Source organism: Epinephelus lanceolatus, chromosome 6, assembly GCF_041903045.1.
Source record: "Epinephelus lanceolatus isolate andai-2023 chromosome 6, ASM4190304v1, whole genome shotgun sequence".
Classification (NCBI taxonomy): domain Eukaryota; kingdom Metazoa; phylum Chordata; class Actinopteri; order Perciformes; family Serranidae; genus Epinephelus; species Epinephelus lanceolatus.
In genome coordinates, this window is record NC_135739.1 from 10,428,026 (window position 1) to 10,448,055 (window position 20,030).

At 40.3% G+C, this 20,030-nt stretch overlaps 1 protein-coding gene across 1 annotated transcript in view; it reads left to right on the forward strand.

Annotated features, from left to right (window-relative positions):
* Nucleotides 1-12,145, forward strand: part of znf644b (zinc finger protein 644b) — a 42,788-nt gene extending 30,643 nt beyond the window's left edge. The window contains exons 4-7 of the mRNA XM_033622739.2: nucleotides 778-1,356; nucleotides 3,906-4,019; nucleotides 4,310-4,406; nucleotides 7,723-12,145. Of these exons, the coding sequence (XP_033478630.1) occupies nucleotides 778-1,356; nucleotides 3,906-4,019; nucleotides 4,310-4,406; nucleotides 7,723-7,900 (968 nt within the window). The 3' untranslated portion in view covers nucleotides 7,901-12,145. The remainder of the gene's footprint in view (nucleotides 1-777; nucleotides 1,357-3,905; nucleotides 4,020-4,309; nucleotides 4,407-7,722) is intronic.
* The last annotated feature ends 7,885 nt before the right edge of the window (nucleotides 12,146-20,030 follow it).

A 20,030-nucleotide genomic window follows, 5' to 3' on the forward strand; every position in this document is an offset into this window, starting at 1 on the left:
ACACAGTCTCCGACTATAAACTATTCAAAATATACAGAGATGGTTGTGAAAACTTAAATAATAGCAGAATCTATGATGTCATATCATTACAGACATTTTTACCAAATACAAATATGCCATGTACATGTGATATTAAGAGAATTTAAAAAAACGTTGGCAATGGATGTTGTTGACAGTGTTTTTTTGTTTTTTTTTGCATGGCTTCTGCATGATACTTAAACATGCAGTTAAATATTTTGGCAACTTGTTAACACAGTACCGAAATACCTTTTTTAAGTTGATAAGGTGAGCTAGTTGATAAACAGTTGCCTTTTTACACTTCGAGCAGTTACTCTTTTGTCTGTATTTGGTCTCTACCTACTCCCGGGGGAAACACCTGGCAGGTAAGTTGCTAAATGCTCCACTATGTTCACCACCTACTCACTAACTGTGTCGGTGTACTGTTTTTTGCTGAGCAGGTAGTGTTTTAAAGCTGTTTTACTGAGAACAGCTGCCAATGGCAACCCACAACGATACTATGAGAGCGGTGACAGTAGACCAGGAAAGCTTAACAATGAAGTCTAACTCACAAAAAAGCTCCATAAAGTGGAGCTCCAGATTCAGGTGATAATAACATTGTCATGTTGTTTTCACATTGCCATTTGACTGTGTTATTATAAACATTGATTTGGCTAGAGTATTATAAAGCAAACCAAAACAGTATATTATCATGAATATTAGTTTGGTGTTTTGTTCTTTCAATTCAATTTGTGTGACAGATTTTTTCTGATATTGCAGCTGTGAAGCCAGAAACCCAAGGAGAGCACACATGCCCCCTGTGCTGGGGTTGGTTTGATACTAAGACTGGCCTCTCCAACCATGTGAGGGGACACCTGAAACGAATCGGTAGAAGTGTTACCAGCACCAGTAAGTCCCCGCTGTGCATCCTTAATGAACTGCTACAGGACAAAAAGGAACATCAGAACATCCTCCAGGTCCTCAACAAGAGCCAGGTCCCCTCACGACCTTTTGTGTCCCAGAAGCTAATCAGCAGTGACAGCCTGCTCTTGATGCGCATGGGCATCCCAGTGAAAATCCAATATGAGATGAGGAGTCCACGTCCCATATTGGACGACTTTGTACCAAAACAGGAGGCAGAAGCCTTCTCAGAAAGGAAGAAGCCTCAGGCAGAAGCACAAAGAGGCACTAAGGCCTCCACTAGCACTTTAGTTGAACTCCTCAAGATGAGACAGGATAGTTTGGAGCTCACGACGAGGAACAACCAGGACGCCTATGCAAGCAGCAAGCTCTGTGATTTGACCAAAGATTACATGGAGGAGACACAGATGACCAGTGTGGAACCAAACTGGGCTCATGGTATGAAGTCTCATGCACTCAGCTCTTTAGCAATCTCATGTTTGAACAGTTTCTTAAAGGGACAGTTCACCCAAAACTAGAAACATATTTTTCCTTTAGTGCTATTTATCAATCTAGTGAGTTGGAGATATTGGCTGTTGAGATGTCTACCTTTTCTCCAATACCAGCTCCTTGTTCAATGCCACATTGACTTTAAGATCTTACTCCTCACCTTTAAGGCCATCCACAACCTAGTATCTCTGTATCCTCTCCGAACTCTCGCACATCCACACCCCCACCTGCACTCTGAGGTCTTCCTCATCCATTCACCTCACTGTCCCGCCAGCCCACCTGACCACCATGTGGTCTAGAGCCTTCAGCCGCTCTACTCCCCTCTGGAACTCTCTCCCACTGGGCATTCGTAACATCAGCTCTCTCTTCACTTTCCAATCCCACCTCAAAACTCTTTCAAATAGCCTATTCAGTTTGACTCCCATCCGTCTAGCCACACACATCCACTATTTACACCATACTTTATTCTTATTTTGGTCAAAAAGAAAGTAGTTCCTACATGAAACTGCTCACAACAAGGTCTGGATTATCTTGAGTAACCAGGTCATGATTTCTGGAAAGACATTGCTGTTGAAATGTATTTCTTGGCACTTTGAGTGTCATCAAGCTCCATTATACTGGAGAAAAGGCAGACATCTCCAGCACAACTCACACCAAAACTATCTAGACTGATAAATATTACCACAGGTAAGAGGAAAAAGATAGTTTGAATAGAGTAAACCGTCCCTTTAAATGGTCATATGGGTAGTTTTACCCCAGTAACAGTGATGTACAGCAAGTAACATTACTTCCTTCGTAGGTCGGAAAAAAGTCGGAAATTCATGAGACGTTTTACAGGCTGACCCAGCACATACTGAACACAAAAGAGTTGTTCAGAACCATTTGTTTGTTCATTTTTGCCCATCACTACAATGCATGACATGATGAAACACTCGTATCTTCACTTAATTGAAGGGAAAGTTAATCTGAGGATAAAGTATAATAATTGTTCTGTGTTGCTTGATGGAACGCTATACCTTTTATTTTACAGTCATGTTACTGCAAACTATAGATCTTTTATCCTACTACGGTGTTTGATTTGAATTGTGTCTGTGAGTCCACAACATTACTTTGGGAAAGGAGTTTTGACTTCACAATGAAAGCTGAATTATTGGACCTCTGATCTTGCAGATGTAGCTTTGACAAAAGTTAACAGTGCAAAAATAAGTGTCGGTACAGTCAAACTCCATAACACCCCCCAACCCACCCACCCCTTATTAACAGTTTGGGAGCATTTTAGCTTTGTTCTATTGCAGGCACAATTAAATGTGTATACACTAACGTTCAGTCCTCTGATTTCCATCAATATTTTATTACAACTTTTCAGTATCTCTTTACAGATACCCGTATACTGCAGATGGAGACCAGTTAAACAGTATGAGAATAGTTCACATCATTTGATTTGTGGAAAAAACACAATAGACCGAATGTCGCCAAAGTGCTTTTGAAGTTCGTATTAAAAAATCATGAGATTCTCTTGATGTTTTGTTGGAAGCCCATCATCCGTGTTTCCACAATTTTGTTTAATGTCTGTCCAAATCAAACTTTCAGTCAGGTACTGAGGAGGATAAGATAAAAGATAAAGATTTAAATCAAACTGCTCTTTGTTGAGCTCTGTTTTAAACTGAAATTTATAGTGCTTTCCATTATTGAGGTGTTACAGTGACAAAAGATGACTTTCTTTGTGTGTCCATTCCTGAAATCGGTGTAGATTAGTTTGTAGAGTACCATTAGGGTGTTAATAATAATACATTTTCATCAGGTTCACATTGTATCATCACCTTCAGTTAAAGACAACATGAAAACTAATTTTTGATCAGTATTCAGAGACATTTTTGTATCAGCAGGAAAGATTTTCCTTTGAACATAAATTACTTTCGAATATAAAATCTGCTTCTCTTTAATTTTAGAGATCTTTTGGGATAAATACTTAAATTTTCTGGTTAACAGGCAGTGGTTCACAGCACCATCATTGCCAGTTTTCTGTCATAGGACTAACACATCTGTGATTTTTTTGTGTAGTTTATGAAGCCTATGTGACTCTCATGAGGTGGCGTATGTGAAAATAGTCCCCCCGAAGACACGGGATTGTGTTAAACTTAACCAGTAACACTTTCCAAACAGGAGAGTGCAAATCAGATGCTTCCAGAGATACCAGGTGGAAGAAGATGTTAGAGCTCACTGGGAGTAACAGTTTTGCTTGATAATAAAATTACTGCATGAACTCAAAACACCATCCTGAGATGCTTTTTTTCTTTAAATACTACAGAATCTGACTTCTGATGATCCTAAACCTTGATTTGAGACATAAATATCAGCTATATAAAGAACATCACCCTATCTAATTATCCATTAAAGATTAAGCAAATGAAAAATATTACCGCATAATTTCAGTTTGAACATTTTGAACAATTTGTCTTGTTCTCTGTGAGTTTTAATTTTGTTTTTTAATCTTTCAGGGGAAAGTGATTCGAACAAGATTTGTATTCAGTGTAACGGCACCTTCCCCGGGCTTCCTGGTCACCTCAGAGCCTATGCACACAGGAAGAGGATTGCTATTTTTGAAGAACCAGGTACATTTCTGACAATATGCTATAGAAAAATGTCGGCATATGTGCTTCCTGTGCCATGCTATCATAATAGTAGTGATTTAATCTGTGGAACCCAATTAAGAAGAAGGTGAATATTTGTGATGAATGCTGTGTTATTAGACATTAGACCTAGTGTGTCTTACAATGGATGCTGACTAGAATAGTAAATCTTAAATATGAAAATGGCTTTTGGATTATTTATTTATGCCTCTTGTCAGTGATATCTTAATACATTCCCTCAGATTAAGCAGTGCAGTGTTTTGTCTTTTTAGGCTATGATTATAAACAGAAGAAGCCAAGACCAAGGCCTGGGCTAAAAAAGAAGATTTTACCCTCCTTGAATGCTGAGATATACACACTCACCTGCAGGTACATAGAACTGAAGGTTACATATGTAACCATGGTTCTCTCAGTGAAAAGTGAGGTGAACACATTCTTTATCACCTGCTTCGAATGTTATCAGCCAATTAAATGGACGTTATCTGTTGTCATCAGGGAACATAGATTTGAGGTAGCATGGCCCTGCTCTACCTCCTTTATTTTCATGTGTTGTTAGGCAACAACTTGTAGTGGCTGTAGTAATTTTGAGGTGAGCAAAGTAGGAAGTCGGGTAACAGATGGTGCTTCTCAAAGTTAAGGAAGGACCCTTAAATGGCTGAATTTAAAGGAGGCTACAACATTGAATCCCGCTGAAGGATCAGCGGAATCTTTAAATTCTACCAAGGAGAGAGTCTTTCCCTCGAGGATGCATGTGTGTATCCTCAGTGGGCATGAAGTACCAACAATTCTTTGTGCACGATTTATCAAAATTGGAGGCGGGACCTCTTCAATGATGCACACCTGGGCACTCGCTTGCCTGTTCCAATGTGTGCTCCCCGAGTCTTGCCTAGCCTCTGTAAAACCCGACTTGGACGGACTTGTCCAACTAAGGCAGCATCCGTGACTTTGGGAAGCACTGGTAGTACAAAAATCAGACCCCCAGCAATGGACTTTGAATCCAATTTGATATGATGGCCGGACTGTGTAACTACAACTTCCAGTTCTGTCACATGATGCCATTTGGCCCCAAAACACTTATTCTCCATTGACTTACAATGAGAAAGACATGTCTGTAAATCAGTGGATACAGATTCAGATTCAGATTCAGAATACTTTATTAATCCCCGGGGGGAAATTGTTTAAATTGTTTAATACGTTGTTTTTTTTAAGCGTCACAACCCCCAAAAATGACTCGTTCCACTATTGGGATTTGACCGTTTTGTTACAATAACTTTTGGAATGTCTAGAAGAGCCACACAATTAAATTGTTTTATCCCCATTCAAGTTACATGGGTTAAACTAGACGTCAGCAGCTCGTCTGGAGTAAGTCTCTACTGTGCTTGCTCTATGGGACCAACAATACTGAAGATCCAGATACTTTTATACAGAGGACTCAAACTTTTACAGCTTCAACATAAATTTTAAAAAAGCATCATAGTATGTCTTAAAATTACTACGTTTTTCACTAATGTTGTAATGTAGTATAACGTCACATGACATATGTCACTAGTATAGTACGCTACACATACATTGTTATTTAAAAAATTCAATTCACTTTTGGCTTACATGGGACACGAACAGCGGGCTTCCAGCTGTCAGGAATTTGACCAATCCCCCTTCACGCCCACCAGTGGCATACAGACTTTCTCGCTCTATATACAACGGTAGTTACTCAGAGAGTCTAAAAATACTACCACTAAAGGGTGCCTCTGTGCGTCAGTGTCTGACGCTGAGGACCACTGACCAAGTGTCAATATTTCACAAGTAGAGAGTGACAGCAGGTTGGCTTGTCTCAAAAGTAGGAGAATACACATGGAAACAAAGTATTCAGAACAGTCAGAAGCCTTCTTGCTCACAGGGATTACTTTTACGTAAGTTTATTTGACACTTTGGTCACGTTTAATATTAACATATAATATTATATATGACAGAAAATAAGGAAAAGTATAAGTAGTCCCCTGTAGGAATAGATACACTGCCACTGGGCATCTCCAAGCATTTGCTTTCCAAATAAAGTGCTTGCACCCACACTAGGATTGGCAGAACTGTTTAAATGTGGATGGGACAGACTAAGTGGGAGCAGAACACTGTGACACTGTGACATAATGCCCATCATGCTCTTATACCTTGGGTGAAATGTGCCATGACACCTGAATGCAATAGCACACCCTTATCCACATTGTTCTACTGTATACTGTTCTCAATCCAGTGGGCAAGGCTGGCCTTAAACAGTGGTGTCAGCCCACATAGTTTGGCTTGATAAAAGCAGCAGGTCTGTGTGCAAGAAAGAGAATTTAATTAGCTCGCCCACTTAAAAGGCAGAAGGTAGCTTACCTATTGGGACAAATTCTGGATTTCACCACAGGACCAACGCTGCAGAGATTGTATTGTAATCAGAACAATAAAACAAACGATACAGTGAAAAACAGCCAACATTTCACACTGGAAGAAGATGGTTGTGTATTAGACTGTAGGAAATAATGAATGCAGCCTCTGGGTCTGGAAAATAAAGTAAAGTTATTGTGGAAGTACCTTAAACCTGCATTCTTCCTAATGCCCAGAGGGCGCGACTCCACTGGTTGCTAAAAGAAGTCCAGTTGTACATACGTCTATGAGAAAATGAGCCAAATTTTCACTTAATATATTACCTCAGTAAACATTTCTATAATGAGTTTATGGTCTTTATTGCTAGTTTTTTTTCAGTCTTCTTTAGTACAACATGATGTTCATCTTGTACAATGTAGTCCCATTTAGACTAGAATAGACCATAAAGCTGGGCATGCTTTAGCGCATAGCTACCTTGTGATTGACACGCCGCTACCACAGAGATCCTCAGGTGCTCAGTCAGGTCCACTCCTTGCTCCTCCCTAGCCCCACCATTTCGTTCAACTACGGTCACGTCTTACTCCAAAAAAAAAACAAAAAACCAAGATGCCGATGGCCAAAATGCCAAACTCAGGGCTTCAAATGGTAGTCCACACACCAATGTGTGATATCACAGTGGCTATATCCAATTCTTATATGCAGTCTATAGGCCCTGACGCACCAAGCCAACGGTCGGCTGTCAGTCAATGATTGGCCATTGCTTAGTGTCTGTCGCCCTAGTCGGTGTGGTGTGTCCCGCACCGTTGCCCCTTGTTGGCCCCCGTTGGCTTTTTTTTTTTTTTTTGGCCCATTCAGCATGTTGAATTGGCGTTGGCATCTGCGTCTGCAACGGCACTGCCTGTCGATGAATAAAATCATTCACATTGGTAATTCAGCTCAGCGCACAAGAAGAGAAACAGAAGTGAGGAAAGTAAACAAAGAGCAAAAGTCAAGAGGGGGTGAGGCCAAAACAAACTTGTTACATGAGGTAAGATTATTTTGCTTAAGTCGTTGAGCTCTTTAGCAGAAACTTTTCCTGATGGTTTGTGTTATTGTTCACCTGGCGCACGGTAAAAAAATACGCTCTGTTCTTTCAACATTGGATTGTGTTGTTAATGTGTTAACTGGCTAACTAGTGTCAAGACAGTCATCCAGTTTCCTTTTTTGAATGAGGATTGCAGTCAACCGCCACCTGCTGGTGTGGAGAGTTATTTCCTTGGTGTGTCTGGGCCTTGTGGCTTTAACTAGAAACAGTGACTGACTTCTCCTCCTATTTCTGCAGATTCTGTGACCTCGTCTTCCAGGGTCCCTTGTCTATCCAGGAGGATTGGATCAAGCATTTACAGAGGCATCTTCTGCACACCAGCGTGCCCCACTCAGGGACGGGGATGGTTGAGGTTTTGGGTCTTCATCACAAAATACAAATGAGTTTGTCTGGTGATCACCCAGATCTTGAGTAGAGTTTTAGCCGTCGAGAACTTCCAGTTGCCTGAATTTGCACATTGTTTATATGTATAACCAACACATTGTTTTAGATTAGTCCTGCAACTGTTTATAGAAATATATAATATTTAACCCAGACTATTTAAAGTATATATTAATAATGCTGGTATATAAGCAAAATCTTTATATAGGATATTTTAATGCTATGCTTTGCCTTATCAACTTGGCTAATGCAACTTATAGGATGTATCTTCATTGACCGCTGTGTAAATTAGATACAGCGGTGGCAGTGTGAAGCTGGTCTGGCAGTACAGAACTGCCATTGTTGGGAAAACATTATTCTTTTATGTGTGTCATGATAAAGAAAAGTGCCTTGTTATAAAGCATTTTGTTAAAATAAGAAAACCATTTCATCATGAAATGAAAAAAATATACAAATATCTTTTTACATCATAAACAGAAACTTTCTCATTATAAAAAGAAATAGTTCTCAAAATCTTTCTCTCTTTTTATGAGAAACTTTTTGTCACAATAAGAAAAAAGTTAAAAGGAGCGCCGCCACTCTTGTATTGGCAAAACACACGAGCCTGAGCATTTCAATTAAGTTCATGTCTCCCTTTGTTTTAGAGACGACATAAAATAAAATAGTGCTCTTGTTAAGCAGTGTACTCAGGGCTGTCATTAGTTTGTGGGTGCTTTGTAGGATTTCACCTCTCTGTGCCTGCATCAGAGAGAGCATCTCTCTTAATCAAAGTGAAGATGTTGCGTTATGTTGGGACAGCTTGTTCTGTCATTGTTCTTCTGCTTAACCTTCAACCATCAGTGCAGGTTCTGAAATGCGGCTCTCACATCTTTTTATAATGAGAAACCTCTCTGGTTATAACAAGAAACATCTGCAGTTATAACGACATATTGTTAGGATTATTTTTTCCTCATTGTGGCAGCTCTGAATTTCTGAAGGGTTGGACCCTGAAATGGGTCACTTTTGGTTCTCACATGAGTAATAATGCATCAAGTACAGAGATTACTGGGACTAAACGCATGTCCGCAACCTGTTCTCCAAATGTATCCCAGTTAGTAAACTTATTGCTTATTTTGCAGGGCAGCAGAGACAGATTCCCCCAATTGCCAGAAAAAAATGTTTGCATTGCACTTTAATGCAAACCATGGATATGTTTTATCTGTACATTATTATGTAGCGGATATGTTAAAATTTAATATTTCAGCAATGCTGTGGTTAAGGTGGTTAGGGTTAGACACAAAAATCACTTGGTTATGGTTAGGAAAAGATCACTTGTTGTCTTGAAGTACTAGTTTTGGGGGCATAATACCAAGAACAGAAGCCAATACATTCTCACTCTGATCTCTTCACATATCGCCATTTGATCGTGGACTTTCCATGTCGATGAAAGTTGGTGATTGTTGGACCCATCCACCGCCCCTCCCACCCGCTCTACTTGGACTTTACCCTCCTTAACTTAAGTTGTTGTCCGGCAGCGACACATATCATACCAATGTGAAAGGACGGCTATTTTCCTCGGTGTCTGACGCGGAAGTAACTGTCTAAGCGCCGATATTAGGCGACTTCGGAATATGACAAGGATGGATAGGCAGCAATGTCTTGGAAAAACAACCACTTTTCGTGGCACAATCCTCGGTGGAAAAACAGCGAGGAGACTGGTGGCTATAAACAAAAAAAAATGAGTAATGACTCACTAAATCACAACTGGTTTTGTCCAAATATTCTCACTCCCAACTTGTCACCTATTGCCGCTTTTTCAGTGGACTTTTGACGTCTACATATGACGTATAAGGTATCCTGGGCATGTCTGTTTCATGTCTGACACACATTGTGTCTTTTCAGAATTCACTTCCGTATTCACAGGAAAACATCATGGTTTGGCTCAACATTCATACAGGAAGCGAAGAGTGGGCACCAGGGTGAAAGTCCAGGGTTTGTTTGACCCATCCATCGCCCCTTCCACCTGCCCTGTAGGGTGTTCCCAGCTGTTTAAGTTACATTATTTTCCAGTGGCGTTTCAAACTAACACTGTCTGGCGTCCTTATAGACTGATGCTGCCCAGCGATGTATCATACCGCCGCGAAAGGATGGCTTTTTTTCATCGGCGTCTAATGCAAAAATCTCTGACCAAGTGGTGGTTTTTGACGGCGTCAGAGTGAGAACAGGTTGGTTTTGTTGTTTATTTGTCTCGAACTGTGGTCTGCTGGTCTGTAGCTTGGCAGGCATTTGGGTGAGGTGACACACCATCCACTGTCCCCCCACCCAACTCATATACTACGTCACTTAAGGCACGTTGATATGATACGTATGAAACATACAAATGTAACATATCTGTAGTTTGCAGAAACATATGCCAACATTTCCTTCTGGCAACTGGGCAGCTTCATACTTTCAGACAGAAAATGGGCTATGCAATGTGCAAAGATAACAGTTTTTTCAGGGTCTATCGCTAGAGGATAGCACTTTATCTTTTGCGCAGGATATTTGCTTTGTAGTCATACACAGCTACAGTTTGTCCTTCTTTGACCCTCTTGTTTTAGCACCTACAGTGTGAGGTTGAGTCATTGCCAAAAGGCTCAACTCACACTTCACAATTTAAATTTTTGTTTGAAGTTCAGAATCGCATCCGTATTGAATGAATATGAAAGTATATTTTTATGTCAGTAATGCCTGTCACATGATAGTTTATCATACTGTATTAAAAGCCAACAACTGCAATGCAAGATAAAAAAAGATTTGGCTAAATCAAACAAATATTAAGCTTTAATGACCAAATGTAATTTTATGGAATTATTTAACTATTTTCTCTTTAAATAATTAACTTTTTAAAAGTATAGACATGTACTGTAGGGCTCCCTTATATACCAGTTGTTAAATTAATATCCATTTCTATAAAATAAACCTCACATAATCAGGCTTGATAGTTTTTAGACTTAGTGTTGGGCGGATTCAGTACAACTTTTTGCAGATAAATGTTGGTATAGAAATCAGCAACGTTGATAATAAACTTGCATGATACGAAATTGTCACAAATTTAAAATAAATTATATACTAAAGCATTTATTGGTGATGCTGTGTTAAGTTACATAAACAATGGAATGTAGATATTGGCAAACAGAGCATGGCAACTTCACTCTGCAGCACAGTACTGAGAGATAATTTACAGCAGTTTTGGTGGAGTGGACAAAAGGTTTGACTCCAGTGGTTAATTGAGGACGCTGTCTGAGATTTATAGAACAAAAGACTCAATTTGCAGGAGAATAGTGAGCTAAAATGTCTTTGGATATTCAAGGTTAGGTGAAAGAGTATTACAATGAATTAATAATTAGGGATGGCCATGCTGAATTTCTGACCATCCGATTTTTATAGGGTTTTTGGAATGTCTAAATGGAGAATCAACCAGAAACACAGGAAGGACAAAACGACGGTTTGACCCAAAACTCTTCATAGGAACTGAACAGAAACATCTACAACTACTTCAATGTATGATCTCAGTGTTTATGCATTCTATGTTTAGGTTTTTTGTATATCTGTATTAATAAGATATATATATTTGTGTCAATAAATGGTGTAAGCTTTGGTCACTCATAGATGGAACAGTACTGAGTCAACCTGAGTTTAAGCATGGTAACACACACTGAAGCCAGGATAACACACAAGTTTGGAGCACCAAAAGTAAAGTACCTTTGTTGCTCCAAAGTATTGAATTTTGATTTATGGATACATATTGATCCTGAATATTTGAATCAGTTTCAGTACTCATTTTCCGCAGTATTGATACTCTGATACCAGCTGCTATTTCTCACTATCTCTCATTGTTAATGTTTCCTACAGTCATTCTGCTGTTCTCTGCTACTAACCAAGAAAGTCCTGGTTGCCATGTTGCAGCCTTATTATATTTATCTGTTAATAAAAGATGTATCTTGTATGTCCTTAATGTCAGTTCTTCCCCATGGTATTGGAAATAGTATTGAATATTGATATTTTTCAAGGTATCGTAACAAAGGTAGAACTTACTGTGTATTTTTTTAAAGATATTTTGTAGGACTTGTTTGCCTTTAATCAACAGGACAGTAGTCGGTGTGAAGCAGAAAAGAGAGGGGAATGACATGCAGCAGGGGGCCATGGGTAGGACCTGAACCCACGACTGCTGCGGCAAGGACAAAGCCTTTGTACATAGGGTGCCTGGTCTACCAGGTGGACTAATGGGCACCCTAGAGTTTCCAGTACGGTGACAAAACTGGTCCAAACTTTTATTGACTGTTAGGGTTTATTTGCCTGTTTGTTTGTTTATTGCTTTGGGTTTTTTGGGAATAAAGTCTGCTACACTGGAAGTGCTTTTTGATTTGGGCAGCAAAAACAGCTGTGTTTTAGTTTGCATTAAAGAACCTTAACGTCATCATCACCATGAGGAAAAGAGAAAATTGGGTGCCATTGTCTGATGTGACGTGTGGGAGGACCACTGCAGTAATGCTGTAACAAAGATCTCTGCAATATTAAAACAAGTTGGATTTCTGTTGGGTTTTATGGAGGACAGTTTCAGTTTGTTCAGTGTTCATCCAACCAAAATGCCAGAAAAAATGCATTACATGTTTCTGCAAACCAAGGATACGCTACATTTGCATGTTAGCACGTAGTGGATACGTTGAAACATCTTAAAAATGCAGCTGTTACATGTGGTTAGGTTTAGGCACAAAAACCTCTTGGTTATGGTGAGGAAAAGTTCATGTTTTGGCTAAAAATACCTGCTTTGGATACAGAAATGTGAGAGGGAATCAGGCGTGGAGATACCAGAAGTTGACTGGACATTTGGGAGGGTCAAGCTAGGACCACCAATTCACGGCGACCTGGAGGGAGTTCTGCTGGAAAATCATAATACAATTAACTGTGAGGCCAAAATTGAAATTTATACAACAGGGTTCTCATGATGACTGCATGAGGCTGTGTGGCTTTCATTTTTGGGGGATGCCCACAAATTTATCCATATTGGCGAGAGATTGCCAAAGAAATAAGGAACATCTTTGAAATAGAATTTGATTGCTCTTTTGTCATATTGTACTTGGGCAAAACCCCAGACGAATGCCTTTACAAAATACTTTTAGTCACAAGCAAGAAAGCCATCACAAACAAACAAGACTCCCTTCAAAAGACGACTGGATTGCAGTTATTAACGAGAGTCATCATACGGAGAAAATCACCTTTTTTTAAGAATGTTAATTGATTAATATGTAAAATATTGGGGAAAAATGGTCTGTTTACGCAAAGAGATGTAACCTATTGACTGGTTAGTCAAAAAACCCTGTTCTGTACCGTTGTTAAGCTCTTACCAACCCCTGTACCCTTCTCTTCGGCCTGAAAACACCAATAAAAATGAAGATAAAAAGTAAATGAATACCTGCTTTGGGGCGCACAATCCTGGCAAGAAAGCAGCATTATCTTGGTATGAAAACAAAAGCTTTACGTGGCTAAACAGCCGCTGGAAACGCAACAGTGGTGGCGTCGAGCCAGGCCATCCTCCATCCCTTCCACCTCCAGATAACAAAGTCAGCTCATATACTACGTCACTTTAGAAACGTTGATGTGATACGTATGAAATGTACAAATTTACCATATCTGTGCAGAAACATATAATGACATTTTTTTCTGCCGATTGGGCTAGTTCATTATGTAATCTATTACTCTATGTGCTTATGCTGCTTCACTGTCTACAGTTGTGATGATGGCATTCGGTTTAAAATGCAGTGTATCATTGTAAGAGAAAGTTTTTAATTAAACAGTGTTCCCAGAGAACAGACACAACCTTTAGCAGCAGCTGGAGTTGACCCTTCCATGATGGATCACTCCCTGCCCATGACACACAAGCCTGTTTTATTTGTTGCGATCCGTTTGGGTGAAACACAGATCTCAGTGTGATGTTGCACCATTATTCCCAACAGGAAGTGATTTTAGGGCTATGTGCTATTTTAAACTCCAGTTTTTAGCGTTACAGGCTGAGTATTTGATGTATCCAGTGCTTGATAGCCACTCCTGGGTTTTCTACTTACCAGTGGCAAAGGGGGCTAACCCTGCAGTTTATCTTGGGCAGTATTTAAAGCAGCGATCAAAGCTGTACAAACCAATTGTCATCATGCTTCTCCGGAGGGAATTTTGAAGTACATTAATGCTCCTTCTTTGGGAAATAATTGTGCCACTCTGTGACTTCATTAGGTCTCCTGGCTGTTTCAAAAGATGTTCTCTCTGGAGGTTGAAAGCCACATCGCTGGTAGACAGCATCCCAAGGGGCCGAATGAATAAAAAAGGAGAGATTATAATGAGATTGAGTTAGCCATGACCAGAATTGGGCTTTTCATTATTCCACTGGCTGAAGAGAGAGGGAGAGAGGGACAAGGCTGACATAAAGAAATGTGTTGTTGCAGGACCCACACTCGCCATCTGCCATGGGGGTCCAATGGTAGGCAGCCAATGCATGCTTATCATTGCCATGGGTATCAAAGGGGCCTCCTCTCTGGAGATTGCTCCATTAAAACTGCAAACGCCAACCCCAACACAGAAAACCTGCATTTCATTCAGAGGTAACACTTGCTATTGATTTAGCAAATTAAAATGTGAGGAAACAGAAAACCTTGGATTTATTTGGTTTTGTTTATCAGCTAACGAGCTTTGATTTAGACAGTTCACAGTTTGCATCCTGAAAAAGTGTGCGTTAACTAATGGGACTTTTTTTTGTCAGCTAGTCTTGTGTTTTTTCTGTGGCAGCAGTGATCCAGAGATCAGGACCATTGATCATGACCTGTCCTTCTGCCAGTTATTCAGAAGTGCCACAGACTGCCTGTGTGAAAAAGAAGAAAAATCAATAGGTTTCCATTATCTGGTTGGGCTGTGTCACTGGCCTGTCAATGATCCTGTTACAGCGGTGGAACAAGGGTGACACAGACCCACACTCAATCGCTGCTGACAAGAGGAAAACATGCTGACAGGCACCAGGAACAAGTTGGAACACAGATTTGCACTTCAAGCAGCTGTCCGAGGAGGTATCGTGCAAGGCCACCACGCGGCAAGGGGCGAGCTCAGTTGGGGTGGGGTGGAAGGGTTGAGCAGGGAGGGTGGGTGGGGGGGGGGGGGGGGGGGATTCCCAACCAGCCTTCTTCTACTGTCTGACTGTCTAGCTCTCTACCACAAACGCTTTTATCCTCCTATAAATTATTCACCTCTGGATACACCAAAGGAAACTCGGTTGCACTGATTGTGGCTGAGGGGAAATTCGTAAAAACCTAAGGCCCAGTCTGCATCCACTGCTCGGCCACTCCTGCAAACTTATGCAAACCCTACCTACACTATGATACATATATATGTGAAGCATCTGCATTGTGTTACACATAAAGCACTGTGACGTTGCTGATCATCTTTTGCAAATTCTCACTCAGGGAAATTTTCTGTCATATCTTAATGTGTAAAGGAAAATTATCATTTTCATAACTGACTTATTATTTCAGCTCTTAACCCACAAAGAAAGCAAGAGTCTCCCCTCATCAGTCAGTCCAGATGGCCAGTCAGAAATTAAGGAAGACATCAACTGTCTCTTGAAAGAACATGAATCAATATATTTTGACAAGGATCAAATGTGCTTCAGATGAACCTTTTGGCCCTCCCAAAACACTGTTTTTCCTCTTGTCAGACCTCTTTATTTTTGTTTGTCTCCATGTAATGATCACATGTCCCATGACTCATGTTTTTTTAGACCACATTTAGCAGCAGGATTTAACACTTATCCTGCCTGAACATCTTTCACTCACATTTTACTATAAAAATGATACATAATTAACAAACAGATGGATTTCAGCATGCATGTCTGCAGCTTACACATAAATGGTTTTCATTCAAGCTTCTATTGTCTGACCTATAGGCCTAGGGACATTATGTGACGTCACGCCCCGTGTTATTATACTCCAGAAAATACATAGCCTACTTTTTTTCCCAATTACACACACATATGTGTAGTTTTTTCCTTCTTATGTAGGCAATTGAGTCTATAATGACTGGGGAATTCAGGTTAATATGTTGACAAGGTTTAACAACAGCGGGTCATGTTGCACAACACGCATGGCTGCCTCTGTTCACTCCAGCAGCTGACAGGTCCTAATCATGCGCTGCCCTAAAGGCACTGGGGCAAAGAGGGTTTTAATCACTGAATTATAGACCAGCGCGAGGCTCCAAATTGAGACGTAATTAAAGTCAAAGTTGTAATAATTGTTTCAGCTAATTGGGCAGACAAGTGCGTTATGGTGCGATTACATTATCTGCTGTAATTACCTGAGTCAGATGATTTTTTTTTTTTTGCTCTCTGGGAGATGAAGGAATATTGTACGGTTTCAAAAAATGGCATTGTTGTTGATGGTGCATGGAAATATATGTTCTGAATAAAGTAATTAAAAAGAAGAGGATCAGTAGCGTGTAGCCTGATGGTGCAGTTTGAATTTTGCCTTTTTGATGCCCAAAAAAATACCTGGCTGAGCAGCATCATCAGCATCCATGTGTCATTTACAGTAAGAAGCAGTGGTGTTGATGGTGCGTGAAAATATATGTTACAAATAATTACAAAAAAAGAGGATGAGCCTGATGGTAGAGCCGCTTGGTGCGTTTTTATTTGTGTGTGTTTGGTGCCAAAATGCACCCAAAAAATGCAGCTATTTTTCAAATCATTAACATTGTAGCTTTAATTTTGCATCACTTTTCTTATGATTTCAGCTGAGCAGCATCGTCAGCATGTGTCTGTCATTTACAGTAGGAAGCAGTGCTGTTGACGGTGCATGAAAATATATGTTCCAAGTAAAATTGCCCTGTAGAGCTGCTTGTTGCGTTTTTATTTGTGCGTGTTTGATGCCAAAATGCACCCCCAAAAGCAACTATATCATTAACAGCGTAGCTTTAATTTTGCTTCTTGCTTCAGCTCCGTTACAAACAGGCTGATCATGTATGTGTCATTTACAGTGAGGAGCTGGAAATTATGTTCCAAATAAAATAATTAAAAAGAAGATTATCAGTGTAGCTCACGGCCTGATTGGTGCATTTTTATTTTGCATGTTTGATGCCAAAATGCACCCAGAAAAATGCAACTATTTCCGTGTTTCAAAGCATTAAAATTACAGCTGTAATTCCCCACCTCTTTGCTTATTAATTCTGCTGAGGCACCTCCATCACAAACAGGCTGCGCATCATCGTCAGCATCCATGTGTCATTTACAGTAAAGAGATTAATAATGCAGCCAACAATATGCCCAGTCTTGACGTGCTCGGTAGCGATGCCGCACCTTCGGCAACATCATTATTTCCTATTAATTACTCGCCAACCGAATGCCTTTAGAAACGGAGCTGCAGTAGGTGTGACGGGGGAACTGGTCAGGGAGCAGCTGCCCTGCATCCCGCCGGGCTCAGGCTGACCTCCTTTTTTTTTTTTTTTTTTACATCACTAAACTGGAGGCTTGACAAGCGAGCACAGAGGCTTTTGATTTGGATGAGGGGAGAAATGTAGAATATGAGCCAGAAATGACGAGTCAGGCAGGATTTCGGGTACAGCCAAAGAATAAATTGACGAGAAAAAAAAATCCAGATCTTAACGTGTCTGTTTTTGGGCCTAAGTGTCTGTAGTGATCCATCATGTTACACTCGGACTGCTGAAACCGCTTTCCCCTTTAAAATGGACCTCCATACACACTGATGCAGTCACATTTTGTCCATCTTTCCTATCACATCTCCACACGCCACACATACAAAAAAGAACATGTGCTTTAATTCTTGCAATCATTCACACAAAAAAATGAATATTTACGGTTGTGATTATATCCAGTAATCACTTAGAGGGGTGTGAAACGGCTCTGTGGGATTAAAAAGTGTTTACTAACCACTGGGCCCATGAGCTTTATGTGCTGATGATGCCACGGTGCAGTTCCCCCGTCGGACGGCAGGGGGCGCTGCTCATTTCATTCTGAGAGCCACAAGGAGACGCAACACAAAGCGGTTACACTGAAACTGATAAACAATAATAATGAAATAAATGGAACACAAATAAAATAATAGCAGGGAAATTAGGGTGGTAATTCGACTAAATAAAAGTCACAAATTCTGCATAATCGCTGTATTTAATTTGTAGCTATTTCGCAGCTTCTAAGCGTTTCCTGCTCAGTTTATTGTGATGCTTTTACTGATGCAATATTCCTGGGCTGATCTCTCACTTCACAGAGACACGCAGCCTGGATGGACTTCCCTTCTTTTGCAGGGTGAAGGACAGAGAGCCCCACGCACTGATGCAGCAATCAAGCTGACTTCCAGACCTCCTTTAAGGCCCCTGTGTGTTTTTTCTGTGCAGGCGACTCCTCACCGTTTGCATCAGTCTGCTGTGGCTACTGAAAGCTCACATCCCCGCCTTGCTCTCAGGACGCGCCAGTCTGCAGGAGCTGCACAGAATGTCTCAACATCACATCAGTAATCAAACACATCCCAGACCAAAAAAAAAAATCTTTGCCTTTGTCGCATTTGAGGGAGAAATTTAATTACAACCGCGGGTGTACGCAGGCATTGAAAAAAAATAGCAGGCGACAAATGAATATACAGAGCAAATGACAAAACATGAGGGGAATAACTGACAGATGAAAAGACAGAGGATGTGCAGCTAACAGGCAAAACGCGCCGGTACAAAGCCGCGCACACCTTTGAGAGCAAGAGTTTGTTTTATTGCACTTCTCCCGGGTTGCATCTCCTGTCGATTTGCAGAAAAAGAAGGGGGGATAAGTGAACATGCCCTGTTTAAGAAACAAACATGCAGATTAGATGGGATTCTGACAACACACAGCTCAGGCTTCATGTCCCACAGCTCATTTCTCAACAATGAAAAAAACAGAGGGTTGAAAAATCCACTCAGCGCGGTTGACAACACTTAACGTCATTCTGCAAAAAAAATAAAATAAATGCAAATAATGAGGTTGCATGTGGAAATAAATAGTAGAAGTTAAGACAAACTGATATCAACTCTGGTCCGCTTAAGACCCAATGGGTGGCACCAGAAATCTTTATTTAGTCTCGACGTTTCAAGGCTATAGACACAAATATGAAATAATAAAACAAATCAATATGATAAACTTGTATTTGACGGATTTGGCACACAGATAATATTATTTTTTTATTTCTAAAATAGAAATTAAACCCCCCAAAAGTCTGTCTGCAATGCATAGTGACGCACAGTGGATTTGGGCGTCGCCAGCAGGAAGCCTTTCTAAAGAAGAAAGCCCTTATACAAGGCGTGTGTAACATTTACTTCAAGTGCAGGGAGTTGTCACCTGTTATGTGGTACCAGGCTACATGTCAGCGGCAGCACTCACAGCCTCCTCTCACTCACTCACCTTCCACGGTGCTGCTCCGCTGTGGACTAACAGGCCTGCAGCAGCGACACCGGCTGAACACGCCCAGACTCACCTGACACACACACCTCCATCCTGCAGCGGGACCGACTCCTCAGGACGCCTGGATGAATGCATTTTAATGATCGGAAATTATTATTCAGTGTTGTCTAAAAACATAACTGAATATAGGCTAATTTATAATATTGTGGGTTATGTGTGTCATCATCTACTGATGATTATTTACATTTTTACGTAGGCTATGCAAACCTACTTGCATCAGATGCTCAAATATAAACAAACAAAAAAGAAAAGAAAAGAAAACAAAAAAAGAAATTCATCAATAGGCCTACACAATTTTGTTATCACCTTTCTATCACTCTGTATGGTCATAAAATTCAAAAGTGAAATGTAAGATCATTTTTTAATGTAGATAAATAAAATAAAATAATAAAAACACTAAATAAATTAATTAAAACATAGATGAATAAATAAATATATCTATTATAGACATTTTCCCCTTGATAGAGTCACGTGACGCGCAGTTTGATCGTGACGTCGGCTAATTCCAGGAAATACAGGTACGTAGGCGGGTTTCCGGTGTTGCCACACAAAAAAGGCGGAAAATACAAGTTTAATAACATTAATAATAATACATTTTATTCATAGAGTGCTTTTCGTGGTGCTCAAAGACACTTTACATTAGTTTAACCTGTTACAGGCGGGTTATCGCAGC